Source organism: Wyeomyia smithii, chromosome 3, assembly GCF_029784165.1.
Source record: "Wyeomyia smithii strain HCP4-BCI-WySm-NY-G18 chromosome 3, ASM2978416v1, whole genome shotgun sequence".
NCBI lineage: Eukaryota > Metazoa > Arthropoda > Insecta > Diptera > Culicidae > Wyeomyia > Wyeomyia smithii.
This window is the reverse complement of record NC_073696.1, coordinates 233,525,590-233,538,255: the sequence shown is the minus strand read 5'-3', so window position 1 is coordinate 233,538,255 and position 12,666 is coordinate 233,525,590. Positions and strand designations below refer to the sequence as shown.

The following is a 12,666-nucleotide window of genomic DNA, read 5'->3' as shown; positions in this document are numbered from 1 at the left end:
AAGTTTCTTTCAGCGGTAGAGCTCAGACGTTTCGTCTTCTCGAAAAAAGTCTTGATCGATGGAAACATGCACCGGTATGAAATTATACTAAATCTCACACAACCTTAATATGCGGAAGTGCGTCAAAATGCCGCACAGTAAGTGCTCGCCGGGTTCGTCGCTTTTATGTTGACTTACGGGAAAATTGATTTAAGTCTCTGAAAAAATTATCTTTGCTAGTGGCATCGAAATTCACAGAAATGGTTGAAAAGCTGTAATCTTTTGCACGCGTCGTTTTCTCGGGATCCATTTTTTTTTTCAAGGTAAATCAAAACGCATAATAGTTATTGTCATTAGTATGAGTGGCTCTTCGAGAAAACCCCAAAGCTTTACTCCATATTGAGTTAGCAAATTTTAGACTAGGAAAAGCTAAGAACATTGTTTGCTTTTTTATGTAATGGAAGGTCGTCTATAAAGGACCTATGCACAGGGTGGCGAAAACCTGGAAAAAGCTGGAAAATCAGGAAATGTCATGGAATTCACTTTTCGATCAGGGAAAGCAGGAAATATCAGGAAAAACTGAAAAATAATTACGGAAAATTTATGAACCAATTTGCGATTCTTGCTTAAACAGCTCTTTAGTGCAAAAACTGATTTTTTTTAGCATAAAAGGCTAACTATGGACCGCTACCGTTCGGTTTCATATCTGATGGAATACTTTTTCCATTGAGGTTTCAGAGTTGCGTTAATCTATGTTGCACTTTCTTGTGCAGAATGGTGAAAAATATCAGGGATATTAATTATTATTTTTAATTATTTTTCAGGGAAAATCAGGGAATTTGAAAAAAACTTTCCTCCTCATTGAGATAGAAAATGCTAGGCTGGGAAAAGCTAAGAACATTGATTGGCCAAATGCAAATGCAAATCAAAATCAAATGCAAATGTTTTTACCTATTTGATTGACGCGAAAAAGCCTATTCCATGATTAAGTATTTGCCTTCACTGTTGTTTTTCGTACGATAATTTTTGGGATTTTGGATACATTGAAAACACAAAACTTACAATTCAAAAATGCTATATTTTGTTATATAATATTTAAATCATAAATGTGAGTTATTACACATATACATATTACAATGAAGCAACAAAAATAAAAAAGCAAAAAGCAACAACTATGTATGTATATCATTAAAAGTGGATTATAACTCCGAACATATTATTTTTCTCTAGGAATCGAGCATCAGTAGTATTCAGAACGATCAAAAAATATTTATTTAACGTTTAGTTCTGTTATATTTCCGCGAGTACTCTTTATGGGATGTTTTTTTTATTCCTGGTCGAAATCGTAAAAACATTATCCTTACAATTGACGGAGCTGGTTACTAGGAAGCAAGGATGTGGCAAAAACCTTTAGTTTCTTGTTTTGTTATTGAGTTAGGCGTTTCGCGTGGCACACTTCATCTATACACAACTCTTAATAGGCACTCTTCGTCGAATGGTCTTATACTGCATTGGTTTAGTTTAATGTTGGCATTTTTCGTTTTCGAACACGGTTACTAAGTTATGCGCAGTAGCCTTCAGATTCGAAACCATTTGACATCTTCTGCTTTAGTCGATTTTATCAGATGAGAGATTACTTGGGTTGACGTAGCTTTTTCGTCGCATAAATTGCACAGGTATGCTTCTATTATGTGATAGTTTTATAATTCGCAGAGGGTTTGTTGGGTTTGTGATTTTCTAAGGGTAGTGCTGATTGAGATTAGTCTTAATATATATATATATATATATATATATATATATATATATATATATATATATATATATATATATATATATATATATATATATATATATATATATATATATATATATATATATATATATATATATATATATATATATATATATATATGTGTGTGTTTTGTTTCTTATTAGTAACGCATTATATAAATTTCTGCTGGAGCAATGTGCGTTTTACTTGTATTCATTATAACTCTAGTTCTTTTGAGTTTGTTCGAATAAAAATTAACAAAAATATTTTATATGGGTAACGAAAATGTGATGAAAGCTAAATAAGAGAAGAATTAAATATCGCTTGAGGTTGGTTCCGGTAGGTTGCACCATTTATCGTGAAATTACACATATTTATAGATTGGCTGGCGGTGCGGAGGGCGTGAAAGCATATGTTGGATAGCGCGGGGCGTATTCCGGGGCTCCCACGAACCGCGTGAACTCGCTATCGTTTTTATTCGAAATGTTGGGAGCCTTGAATGCGGCTTCCGCAAATGTCGGTGGTGCTGAAATAGATGCTCCAAATTATTCAATAAATTTGGTTTGGAATCGTGGTAAACCTACGTATGTTGGGATATAAACTATCCCCACCATCAGCAATGTTCCAGCCTTGTGCACCACCTGCTCCGTTCGGAGGACTAGCTGGACTAACCGGTTGGGTTGGTAGCATCGAGGGGTCCGTTTCCGGTGGATTATCTGTATACGGCAGAGGCGGTTGGAAGGAAGCAAGCGGAACAGTACCTAAAACGATTGGTATATTTCCGTCTAAGTTGGCGTGTGGACCGGAAACTACGGCTTCCATCTTGATATCGTAGTCAACATCAATAATGCCACAATTAACCAAATTAGATGGCGGTAGTGGCGGAATCTGGATGTGTTGATTCCACGTTTGGTTGTTACCACCTTCGATTGGTCCAACAGCGATTTCCGATATCACTTCTTTCTTCTTTTTTGTTTCGCGACGTGGTGTGTGCACGTGGAATGCCAGCAATTTACGTAACGTAAGCTTGATTGACTCAACCCCAACGTTACTCGCATTGTCGCATTCGATTGTCAATGGAATTGTTTGACCGGAGACAAAACCGGTTACCGGAATGTGCACGACTACGCTCAGTGGTCCGGAAGCACAGCAGAAGCAGCAAAAGGTCTTTTCCCGCTCCAGTTTAAATGGATCCTTCACACGTGGATTCTGGTTTAGATCAACAGGTGAAATCACCGTAAAAGCCATTTTCATGTCCTGGTCGAACTTCCAGGGCCGGTCCAAGGTAACTTTAATCGTATACCGTACGAAACCCCATTCTCCCTCGAAGGAAGAAGGTAGAGTCGGTGGCAAAGCACATGTGAACGGATACTCGTGAGTGCCGGCACCCAGCTCGATTTCATTGCTGTTCTTTCCACCCAACAGGTAATACTGAATCTGGAAGTATTCCTCCTGGCCGGTCAAATTGGTAGTTGATTCATACTGTTTTCCCTCCTGGTCGGTTTTAGTTTCCGTCTGGCTCCACTTGGTTTCTGCTTCACCGGAGAATTTTATGATAATTCCTGTGGAAAACATAATCGGTAAGTGTTAACCACAAATATACAGTTGCTGTGTAAATATTGTTACAAGCTATGGAAAACACCAATCTTTTATGCGTGAACGTCAACGTATGCACGCAACTAAACAACGCTAAACCATGAGCTGCGTATTTTAAGCGCAAGCTCAAGTGTTGCTCTAGTAGATGTAGAACAAGTAGACAATTAAAGATTCGGGGTGTTGTTCGCTGCCAAAACGGATGACGCACACTTCAGTGATTTCGTTTTTCTGTGTGAGAAACAGCTTATTTATATTCCTAGTAATGTTATCACTCTAAACGAAGATCACCGAAAGCATACGGAAGGGTCAGGCTACACCCCCGGAATCTTATCTATTCGGTACCAATGATCAATCAGCCGAAATCGAAAAAATCTACAGTTGATTGGCGGGTAGCCGCCCTGAGTGCATAATTCAGTTCAGTACATGTTTCCGTTACTATTCACTACTGTAGCAGGTTGCTGTTAAATTGCATTTGTATCGGTGGTATTAGTTAGCTGCCAGCAAACCATATAGGAACTTTGAAAAAAATGTGCATTTTCTACCACGGCATTGACTATAATCGGTAAAAAACCTGAAGGCCATCGTTTTTCAACGCTATGGCACTCATTAGTTTTTGTTTCCGAAGTGCAGACTTTAACTTTATCAGAGCGAAGAAGCCGTTCACTGGTGCATCATCAGGATGATGTCATCTAAATACTATTTAAGGCACATATTTTAAGACGTTGTCTTCAGTAACATATTTTTGGGTCATTAGATTATCGCACGGTTGATGTTATTACCTCGAATTTTTTTCGGCGAATCGAAGGTAAATGTAACTTTCCCATTAACAGTCTGACCGGCATAATATGTATTCCACGGATTGTCTAGTTCTATCTGACAGTCCTTTAAGCCCATACCGGTAGCACCCCGTCTATTTCTTCACGGCTGTCACGACTGCTTCTCACACCCGATTGCACTTCGTTTCAGGCGACCACCAGCAAGACACTTCGCACCAGCCAATGGTTATCACACTATCACCGCCTAGTTGATTTAATACGACTAGTAAAAATAAGTAATAGAAATGAGTTTTTTTTTGCCAATTGAATGATAAACCCTCCAGGTAGCACTATTTTGCTTTGCTGTCGCCTACACACTACTGACTGACCGTCTCGCAGTGAATCGGCCTCGTAGTGAGCTCCTCTCCTGCTGTGCTTTGCACTGCGGCTGCCTGCACAGAGAAACCGTCACTGTCAGTTTGCGTGTCATGTGAGAATGTCAGCCGAAGTTTTGCCAAATTTTTCAATTCACCTACCAGTACGAGTAGTGTGAATTGATTTTTTTTTTATTTTTTATTCTCGCTTATTTTCCGTCGGTCTAGTTCCGCCACTGTTGTGGCCAATCACCGACGCCCAGGGAGGCGACTCCACACCCAGGACCCTAACTCACGACCCGTTTATTAACGGACCGGCGCCAACGGCTTTACTTCCTCATGGGATGGAAGGCGTGATCCCAGAGATTTTTCGCCTCAGAAAATCTCCCGGTGTCGGCTAGGATTGAATCTAGACCAGTTGGGTTGGTTGTGAGTGGATCACGCCACCTCACAACCATCGACACCTATGTCGGCGGTGGAATTCGAACCCAGGCGTCGAGCGTGGTTGGCGGAGACGTTACCAACAACACTAGGCCCCCGCCTAGTGTGAATTGATTTGATTTAAATCTTATATTTTGGGTAATGAATACGTTTGGTTTGTGATATTTTCGAGATTGTTTCAGTTTTTAATTATTTCATCTGTTTCTATTATTTAAATAGTGCTTGGAGCGCCTGTGAATTGTAGAGCTCGTTATCGAGAACTATGAGATTATAGGGTTTCTCTCGTAGTTCAGGATCGTTATCTAGAAACAATTCTGATTAAGGGGTTATATCTACTAAAAAAATTTTTTGTTATTTTTATTGGCCTAAATCATGCTAAAACTATATAAGAATCAAAATCTACATCGCCCAAGTACAGATCTAAACTCAAAGTTCGTTTAAATCAATTTTTACCGAACAACTTTTATACTCCAAAATCACATTTTTCGTTTAATTTGGCGATGCTCGTTTTTCTTTTTATTTCAAGGATTTGTAAACTAGCAGAAGTTGCCTACGATCGTTATCGTGTTTCAAATTTGAAGTATAGAGGTCTCTGCATCAAATTTCGACCGTTATAGCGTCTCTACAGAACGTGTTTACTCACAATTTCCCTTTGTTTAGTCGATCAGCCGTTCTCGTTGTGTACACTCTTTGTTTGAGTTTTTCTATACTTTTCAACTGTGAGTTATATATTTAAAAGTACTTAAATATGAGTGACAAGTTTGAGTTTTGCGTGGGATCGGGCGCAAAGTCGCTAAAGCCTGTATTACACTCTTTGACCAAGCGTCAAATAAATTTTCACTTTTTGACAGATAAAAATTTGGTCAAAGATAATTGTTTGTCACTCTCCATTTTTAACATGGGGCAAACACGGGCAAACAACAATCATGATGCCAAATAAATTTGACCATTATGTCAGAAGGTCAAATATTTGACCATTAGACAAAGAGTGTACTACAGGCTTAAGCATCGCATGTCCGACATCGCGAAAGAGGCTAGGCGCAGCTATACATCAGATGAGAAAAAGGAAGAAGTGGAAAATAAAACCCAGGAAGGACAATTTTACGGCGCAGGGATAGCTGATTGAAGGTAAAAAAAAATATTAGGGGCTTTGTTATTGCGATCCTTAAGATTTATAGCATTTTGAAACTTAAAACGCGTTTTTCTCAAAACCATGTTTTCAAAATCGGCGAGCAGTAGATTATTTGTTTGCCAGCTGTTTAAATTATATGTTTTCAAATGACATATAAATTAATCGTCCGATGTAGACATATGAGGTGAAACCATCATCATTAATGTCATTCGTTCAATTATGAAGAAAAAAAAAATACAACGCATAGCTTTTAGACTCTTCCCTCTTGGCTCGATAACGCCGAGCTCGGTCGAAAATTAGATCCTGGTTATATCGTAGCAACGTCGAAGAGTTAACCAGTCGCATTTATGTATAGGTTGTTCTAGCTAAAACTAGATTGCACTTTTTTTCTGGAGTAATCCTACCAAACAGTTCGATACCGAAATCATCCAATTTTCTTCATAAAGGTTTACTGTCGTTCTAAGCAAAGTTGTGTCATGTTCTATTTCTGCTCATGAACATTCTGCTCTACGAAATCGAAATCTGTGTTAGGGGAACCACCAAACAAAAAGGTTTCCCAGTGAATTGAAGTTGAAACCCGAATAAGTCGGTTTGAGGGTAGTACTTATTTCCTACTAGAAGAACCCCAAATCTTGTTGTACCCTCGGGGACTCTGAAGTCAATAAGAAAGTTAGACTGATCAAGATCGAGTGAGCAAGTAAAGGTTTGTATTGATTAGAAATTTCTTACCCTTCGAGGATTTCCAGGGCCAAAGTCAATATGTGTCAAAACATGTGATATTAATGTATCAAAATGTTATTCCTAAAGAATACACCATGTTCTGAAGTCATTTCTTGAAAAATTCAAAATAAATAAATCCATGATTTCTGCTTAATAGCAAAAAACACCACAAAAAAGATAGTATAAAAAACCTCACTCACTGAAATTGGGGGTGTGTCGGAAGTCAGTAAAAAATTAAAATTGTACATGTCAATCCAATAAATTTACAACTGATAATTGAATTGTATCAAGGCAGCAAAAGCTTGTTTTGGTTCTAATATTTTCTACCAGCGAGAATGTAGTGATAGCACAATCAATGGGTAACTCTGATATAATATGTTTACCTATCCGTTGTTCAGTTAATAAACGAAAACTGGAATGAAGTTTTCGTTTTTTATGCTTTAGAATGCTTGTGTACATATACAAATTCGTTGAGATCAATTTTTCTCTGCTGCGTCATCGCACACTGTCCCCAAAGCTGTCAAAAACGTGTTAGAAATTGTTTTGACTCAACATATTGATTTTAGAGCCGTAGTGTCTTCAGTAAAGTTGTTTCATTAATTATTTTCCAAGTTGTAGAAGTTGCAATTTTGTGATTAGTACACCTAAAAGTAAGAAACGATTTTTTTTATTTTGGAATATAAAAATCCATTTTGTTTGGCATTAACTTGTAGTACATTTTAAAAGAAACAACTTTGCCGAAGATATTATACTTTCATCTATGTTATTTATTGGACTTTTGTGGAGCTTTTTTTAGATTTCTCCCAAAAATCTTTTTTTTTTCAAATAAAACTTTTTATAGTGATTTTCTACAATTTTTCAATATTCTACGGTGTTGTATTTTATAACAAAACAAGAAAGTTTTTTTATCTCATATGTCTTTGGTTATTCACGGTTTTTACTAAAACAATGCATTAAGTTGTCTTGGTTTGTTGTTTCTTTTGAAATGTGTTACAACTTTGCCGAACAAAGTGGATTTTTGAATTCCAAAATAGGAAAAATAAAACTAGTTACTAACTTTTAGGTGGATTAATCACAAAATTGCAACTTCTATTTCATGTAGAATAATTAATTCTACGTGACTGGTTGAATCATTTAATTTTGATAAGACTGGTCAGCCTTAAACTGGAAAAAATGAAAGAATATATCTTTTTAACTAGTTGAACGTTCCCGGCGATGCTCGGGGTCAAAGGTTTCAAAATTGAGAATCATTTTTTTATATCATAGATTCATTAGCACAACTCACTTCAGAAATATTTCGCATCGTATACATCAATATTCTTAGAACGCACAGAACGTAAATACCCATTTTGGGTTGCACGTTGTGATTTTATGCTGTTTAACAGAAACTGGAAGTCGCCATTTAGAATTTCAAAATAACGTATGGAGTTCCACTTTCAGAAGTATTGAAATTGTTGGTCAAATACCACTTTAGGCTATTTTCCTGAAACCGGAAGTCGCCATTTTCGAAAATCAGTGGGGTCATCCCAGTATCCGTATCTTGGGATGAAATTCGGGACATTCCACAATCGTTTACAGTAAAACCTCTTTTTATGTAACTTTAGGAAGAAAGAAATTAACGTAAGAAGAATTGAGCATGACCAGCCATGCTCAGTTTTCCTCTACAATGAAATCTAAAGAGGTGACATGTGATTTTTTTTAAATGAGAATGCTTGTTGATGTCCAAGGAACACGTTTGAGAAGAAGTGAAGGTTTTCTGATAACTAACAATTGTGCTTTAATTCACAAAACTACGTAGAAATTAAAAAAAGCGTGAGTTTTAATGCAGAAGTCGCCTCGTAATCGATGTTCAAACCAATGACTTGTGGTCTTTCCTCCAATCAATCTCCCAAGATCTAGTTTGAATAAAAGTAAAAAAAAAAATCAAAAAAGTAAGTCGAATCCCGTAAAGGTGTTATTGTTCACAAAACTACGAAAACATCAGAAATGTAAAATGGTTATGCTCGACTCGCACTGAATCAAAACATGGTTTTTTTTGCAAGAAAATATTTGCAAATGTTCAAGGAACAACGAAATTTTTATTTTAAAAAAATCACATGATATCGCTTTGAATTCTGATTTAGACAAATTAAGCCTAAAAAATCATGGTTTTGCATTTTGCACGTGGTTTTGTGGAAAATAATGAAATATTAAATGATCAGATACTTATAATTTTTCTTCAAATAACTTTATTCCTTAACATTAACGAACATTTCATTGTAAAAAAATCACAGATCGTAGCTTTAAGTTTTGAATTAGAGGCAAGTTCAACTTTAAAAATCATGAGTTTGCATGTTCACGTAGTTTTGTGAATAATAACTTGAGTTTCAGTAGTCAGATACCTGTTCTTTTCCTCAAATGTCTTTCCTGATCATCAACGAAAATTTTGATGAAAAAAGAATCATATCTCATCGCTTTGAAGTTTGATTTAGACGCGAATTCAGCATAAAAAGTCATAATTTTGCATGTTTTATGTAGTTTTGTGAATAATATCTGAAGTTTTAGTAATCAGATACTAATTATTTTTTCTCAAATGTCTTTCCTGAACATAAAGAACATTTTATTAAAAAAAGAATTATACGTCATCGCTTTGAATTTTGATTTGGAGACGAATTGAGTTCAAAAAAGTCAGAATTATGCATTTTTTGCGTAGTTTTGTGAATAATATCTCAAATTTTAGTAATAAGATACCTATTTTTTTTCCTCAAATGTCTTTCCTGAAGATCAACGAACGTTTTCATGTAAAAAAACTCACATGTCACCGCTTTGAATTTTGATTTAGAGACGAATTGAGCATTAAAAGTCATAATTTTGCATGTTTTACGTAGTTTTGTGAATAATATATCAAGTTTCCGTAATAAGATACTTAATTAATTTTCCTCAGATGTCTTTCCTGAACATTAACGACACATTTTAATGAATCACATGTCATCGCTTTGAATTTTGATTTAGAGGCAAATTCAGCATAAAAAGTCATATTTTTCTATGTTTTACGTAGTTTTGTAAATAATATCTCAAGTTTTAGTAATCAGATACCTCACCTTTTTCCTCAAATGTCTTTCCTGAACATCAACGAACCTTTTCATGTAAAAAAACTTACATGTCACCGCTTATTTTTTTGCTTCAGAATGGTTCAAAATGATAATGCTAACTGTACAGCTTAGAAACGGAGGAAATAATATTAAGAAGATTAAGCGTTACGGAATTCCATTTTTATATACAGTCCCTCTACAATTATGGGTCAGTCAACGTGTTGTCTGAGTGTTCAAAAAAGAATATAAAATCGAAAAAATTATCAACTACGAATGTTTTACTATCTATCTCTGTGTTCTGATGTGTACTTTCGATCAGCAATTAGTTTCACTGCAGTTGATGCGTGTAAATCGGTTGGGAAGAAATACATCACTTACATAGCCAGAGACACAATTATGGGTCACTTTTGGCATTCGAAATCATTTAGACTATAAAATCATAAAAGTACATAACGCAAGTTATTTTATTGTTATAAAAGCTTGATAATAAGTTATTTTATTCAGTCTTGTCGCATAATCATGTAAAAGAGATAAAAATAGTCAAAAAATGGACTGACCCACAATTGTGTACCGCAAAATGTAACATTACTACAATTATGGGTCACTTCACTTATTGCCCCGAGCAAAATTATAGTTTTTAGTGACATTTTTAACTTCTAATCATTTTAATCGTGAATGAGGTTAAAAGTGAGTTGCAAAAAATACCACTGCTAATGAAAATTGTTCAGTTTCGTGAGGATAGACGTATTTGCGTGAAAATGACCCATAATTGTAGCTGATCCATAATTGTGGAGGGACTGTAGTAGATCATTTCTGTCAATTTTGGTACCCCTAGCCAGTTTTCTCGTAATCATAACGTTGAAGCGACGAACGCGGCCAGCCACCTTCCTGACACCGTAATCTCATTACCCATAGTTTGACAGTACCCCCATTATGACGAACCCCTCGATGCCGGGCCCCAAACAACAATAGCCGCAAAGGGAAGACATCTGACGTGCTCTTCACTCCCGTTCAGTGTTGCCTAATCAATCGATGTCGCTGTTTATAGCAGTGTGAAGTACAGCAGTGTAATATGCCATTTCATTCCCGCGTATACAAAAGCACAGGCTACGAACGTGTCAGGGAGGTGCGGCCAGTAATTATTATGCGACACTTGACGTAAGTTGGCGCATTTCTACACTGGCTAGAGGCACTAAATTTTGAAAGAATAGTAGAAAGACTACAATATTTATAGGGCAACTATTTTGTGATATTTATGAATGAAAAATCAAATGTTTTCAACTTTCTCAATAAATCACAAGAAAATGCTTTTTTTTTGTACTAGGTAAAGTTTACCTGATCGCGAGGCCTGTTGTGCTTCGGTATAATATGATATATATTTTGGTGCAACAGTACAAAACGATTCTTGCGGGAGTAGTTTCATTTTTTTTTCCCATACCGATGGACGTTGGTTATCACAGATAAGATAATTTCAAAATGAGGCAGTTTAATCATTTAATCGCATTTGTGTGTACTTCCGAAGCGATAAACTACGTAGCGGGGTCGGTAGTCATCCGAGGTCGTTTCGCTAGCTTCTCCGTCATCAAGAATGTTGATTCGCATGGCATCGATAGCTTCCTCGTATGAGGGAGGCGCTAGGTTGAAAAAACGAGTGTTGAATAGAAAAACGATATATTTTGCGGGTTAGAATTCTTACGTAATTCATAATAAGCTTCCAGTGATGACGTAGTGGCCCTCGGTTCATGCATAATTACCGTTGCTGCTTCGTCGAATGCTGGAATAGCACTGGCACAAAGTGGGACTGTCCCAAGGGTTATCGGTATTCGTACTCTAGGGTTGATGTTGGGACCGCTCACTTTGACCTCAACCTCAACGAAGTAGTTAACGGTTAGTACCGGGCATGATTTGCTGCTCGGCGGAACAATCGGTATTAGTAGGTATTGTTCTTCACTAATGTTGGCCCGAGCTTCACTACCTTGGCAACGCACTTCGGCAACTATCGTGGTTTTGTCACTAACTTCGCAGTAAGGAGTCTGACTGATGTAGGAAATCACTTGGACTAATTTAGTGGAGATTTTTTTGATACCCTTCTTGGTTTGGTTTTCGATGTTAATCTTAACTGCTATAGTCTGGCCTGGTACATACCCGGAAATAGGCAGCTGCGCAGATATGTTCAGTGGATCGGAACGGCATGGTCCACAGCAGTAGGTTTTGTTTTTTTCCGTTTTAGCTGGAATACTCATGTCACGTTCGTGGTTTAGATTAACGTGTCGCAGCACTGTAAATCCCACTTTGAAGGAACGATTCTGGCCTTGGGGCCGTTCGAGAACTACTTTGGCGGTATAGCGCACGTAACCCTGCTCAGTTTCCAAGGAAGTTGGCAGGTTTGACGGTAGAGCGTAGGAGAACTCGTAACGGTGAAGTCCGGCGGGAAATTCGACCGTACTGGCATCTGGAACTGCTACTACACTCTTCGTGTGGTGCATATACTGATGGCGACCATGGTAAGGAATCAATACTGGATTGCCATCAACAAAAATGCTTTCATACCAGCTTACTTCAGCTATTCCTTTGATGTGTAGCTTAATGTCTGATATGACGTTTATGGCTTGGTGTATTTCGGCTGTATTGATGCACATTCCTTTACCTTTGAAAATGGTCGCTTGTGACAAATGCAGTTCGATATGTCCGGCCACAGTTTGTCCAGGCAGATAAACAGCGTAAGGACTTGCGTTAAATTTAATACTGCAAGCTAAGGCCATTGTTGGATACCATGACAAATGAAGACGACAAATGTTCTCTGTCGCTCTGTTATCAGAGCTTGCCG

The 12,666-nt window shown here is 37.1% G+C and overlaps 2 protein-coding genes across 3 annotated transcripts; both read right to left on the bottom strand.

Annotated features, from left to right (window-relative positions):
• Positions 1-1,896: 1,896 nt before the first annotated feature.
• LOC129733155 (arrestin domain-containing protein 17-like) lies at positions 1,897-4,564 on the bottom strand. The gene is made up of 3 exons (XM_055694773.1): positions 4,126-4,564; positions 2,335-3,312; positions 1,897-2,276 (listed from the first exon to the last, which is right to left on the bottom strand). Exons 1-3 carry the CDS (start codon positions 4,238-4,240, stop codon positions 2,125-2,127), a joined length of 1,245 nt encoding a protein of 414 aa, XP_055550748.1. The 5' UTR covers positions 4,241-4,564; the 3' UTR covers positions 1,897-2,124.
• A 6,623-nt stretch (positions 4,565-11,187) lies between these two features.
• LOC129733157 (arrestin domain-containing protein 3-like) lies at positions 11,188-12,653 on the bottom strand. Of its 2 annotated transcripts, XM_055694776.1 has the most exons (3): positions 12,487-12,653; positions 11,536-12,429; positions 11,188-11,473 (listed from the first exon to the last, which is right to left on the bottom strand). In XM_055694776.1, exons 1-3 carry the CDS (start codon positions 12,599-12,601, stop codon positions 11,334-11,336), a joined length of 1,149 nt encoding a protein of 382 aa, XP_055550751.1. In that variant the 5' UTR covers positions 12,602-12,653; the 3' UTR covers positions 11,188-11,333. The 2 variants fall into 2 exon arrangements, with proteins under 2 accessions (XP_055550751.1, XP_055550750.1); XM_055694775.1 differs by having other exon boundaries at positions 11,536-12,653.
• Positions 12,654-12,666: the final 13 nt, after the last annotated feature.

Excerpts from the sequence above, each read along its gene's own strand:
- LOC129733155 (XM_055694773.1), bottom strand. The coding sequence starts at position 4,240 with ATGGGCTTAAAGGACTGTCAGATAGAACTAGACAATCCGTGGAATACA. Across the intron at positions 3,313-4,125 it reads TTCGCCGAAAAAAATTCGAG|GAATTATCATAAAATTCTCC; the intron begins GTAATAACATCA and ends TGTTTTCCACAG. Across the intron at positions 2,277-2,334 it reads TAGTTTATATCCCAACATAC|CACCACCGACATTTGCGGAA; the intron begins GTAGGTTTACCA and ends CATCTATTTCAG.
- LOC129733157 (XM_055694775.1), bottom strand. The coding sequence starts at position 12,601 with ATGGCCTTAGCTTGCAGTATTAAATTTAACGCAAGTCCTTACGCTGTT. Across the intron at positions 11,474-11,535 it reads GGAAGCTTATTATGAATTAC|CGCCTCCCTCATACGAGGAA; the intron begins GTAAGAATTCTA and ends TTTTCAACCTAG.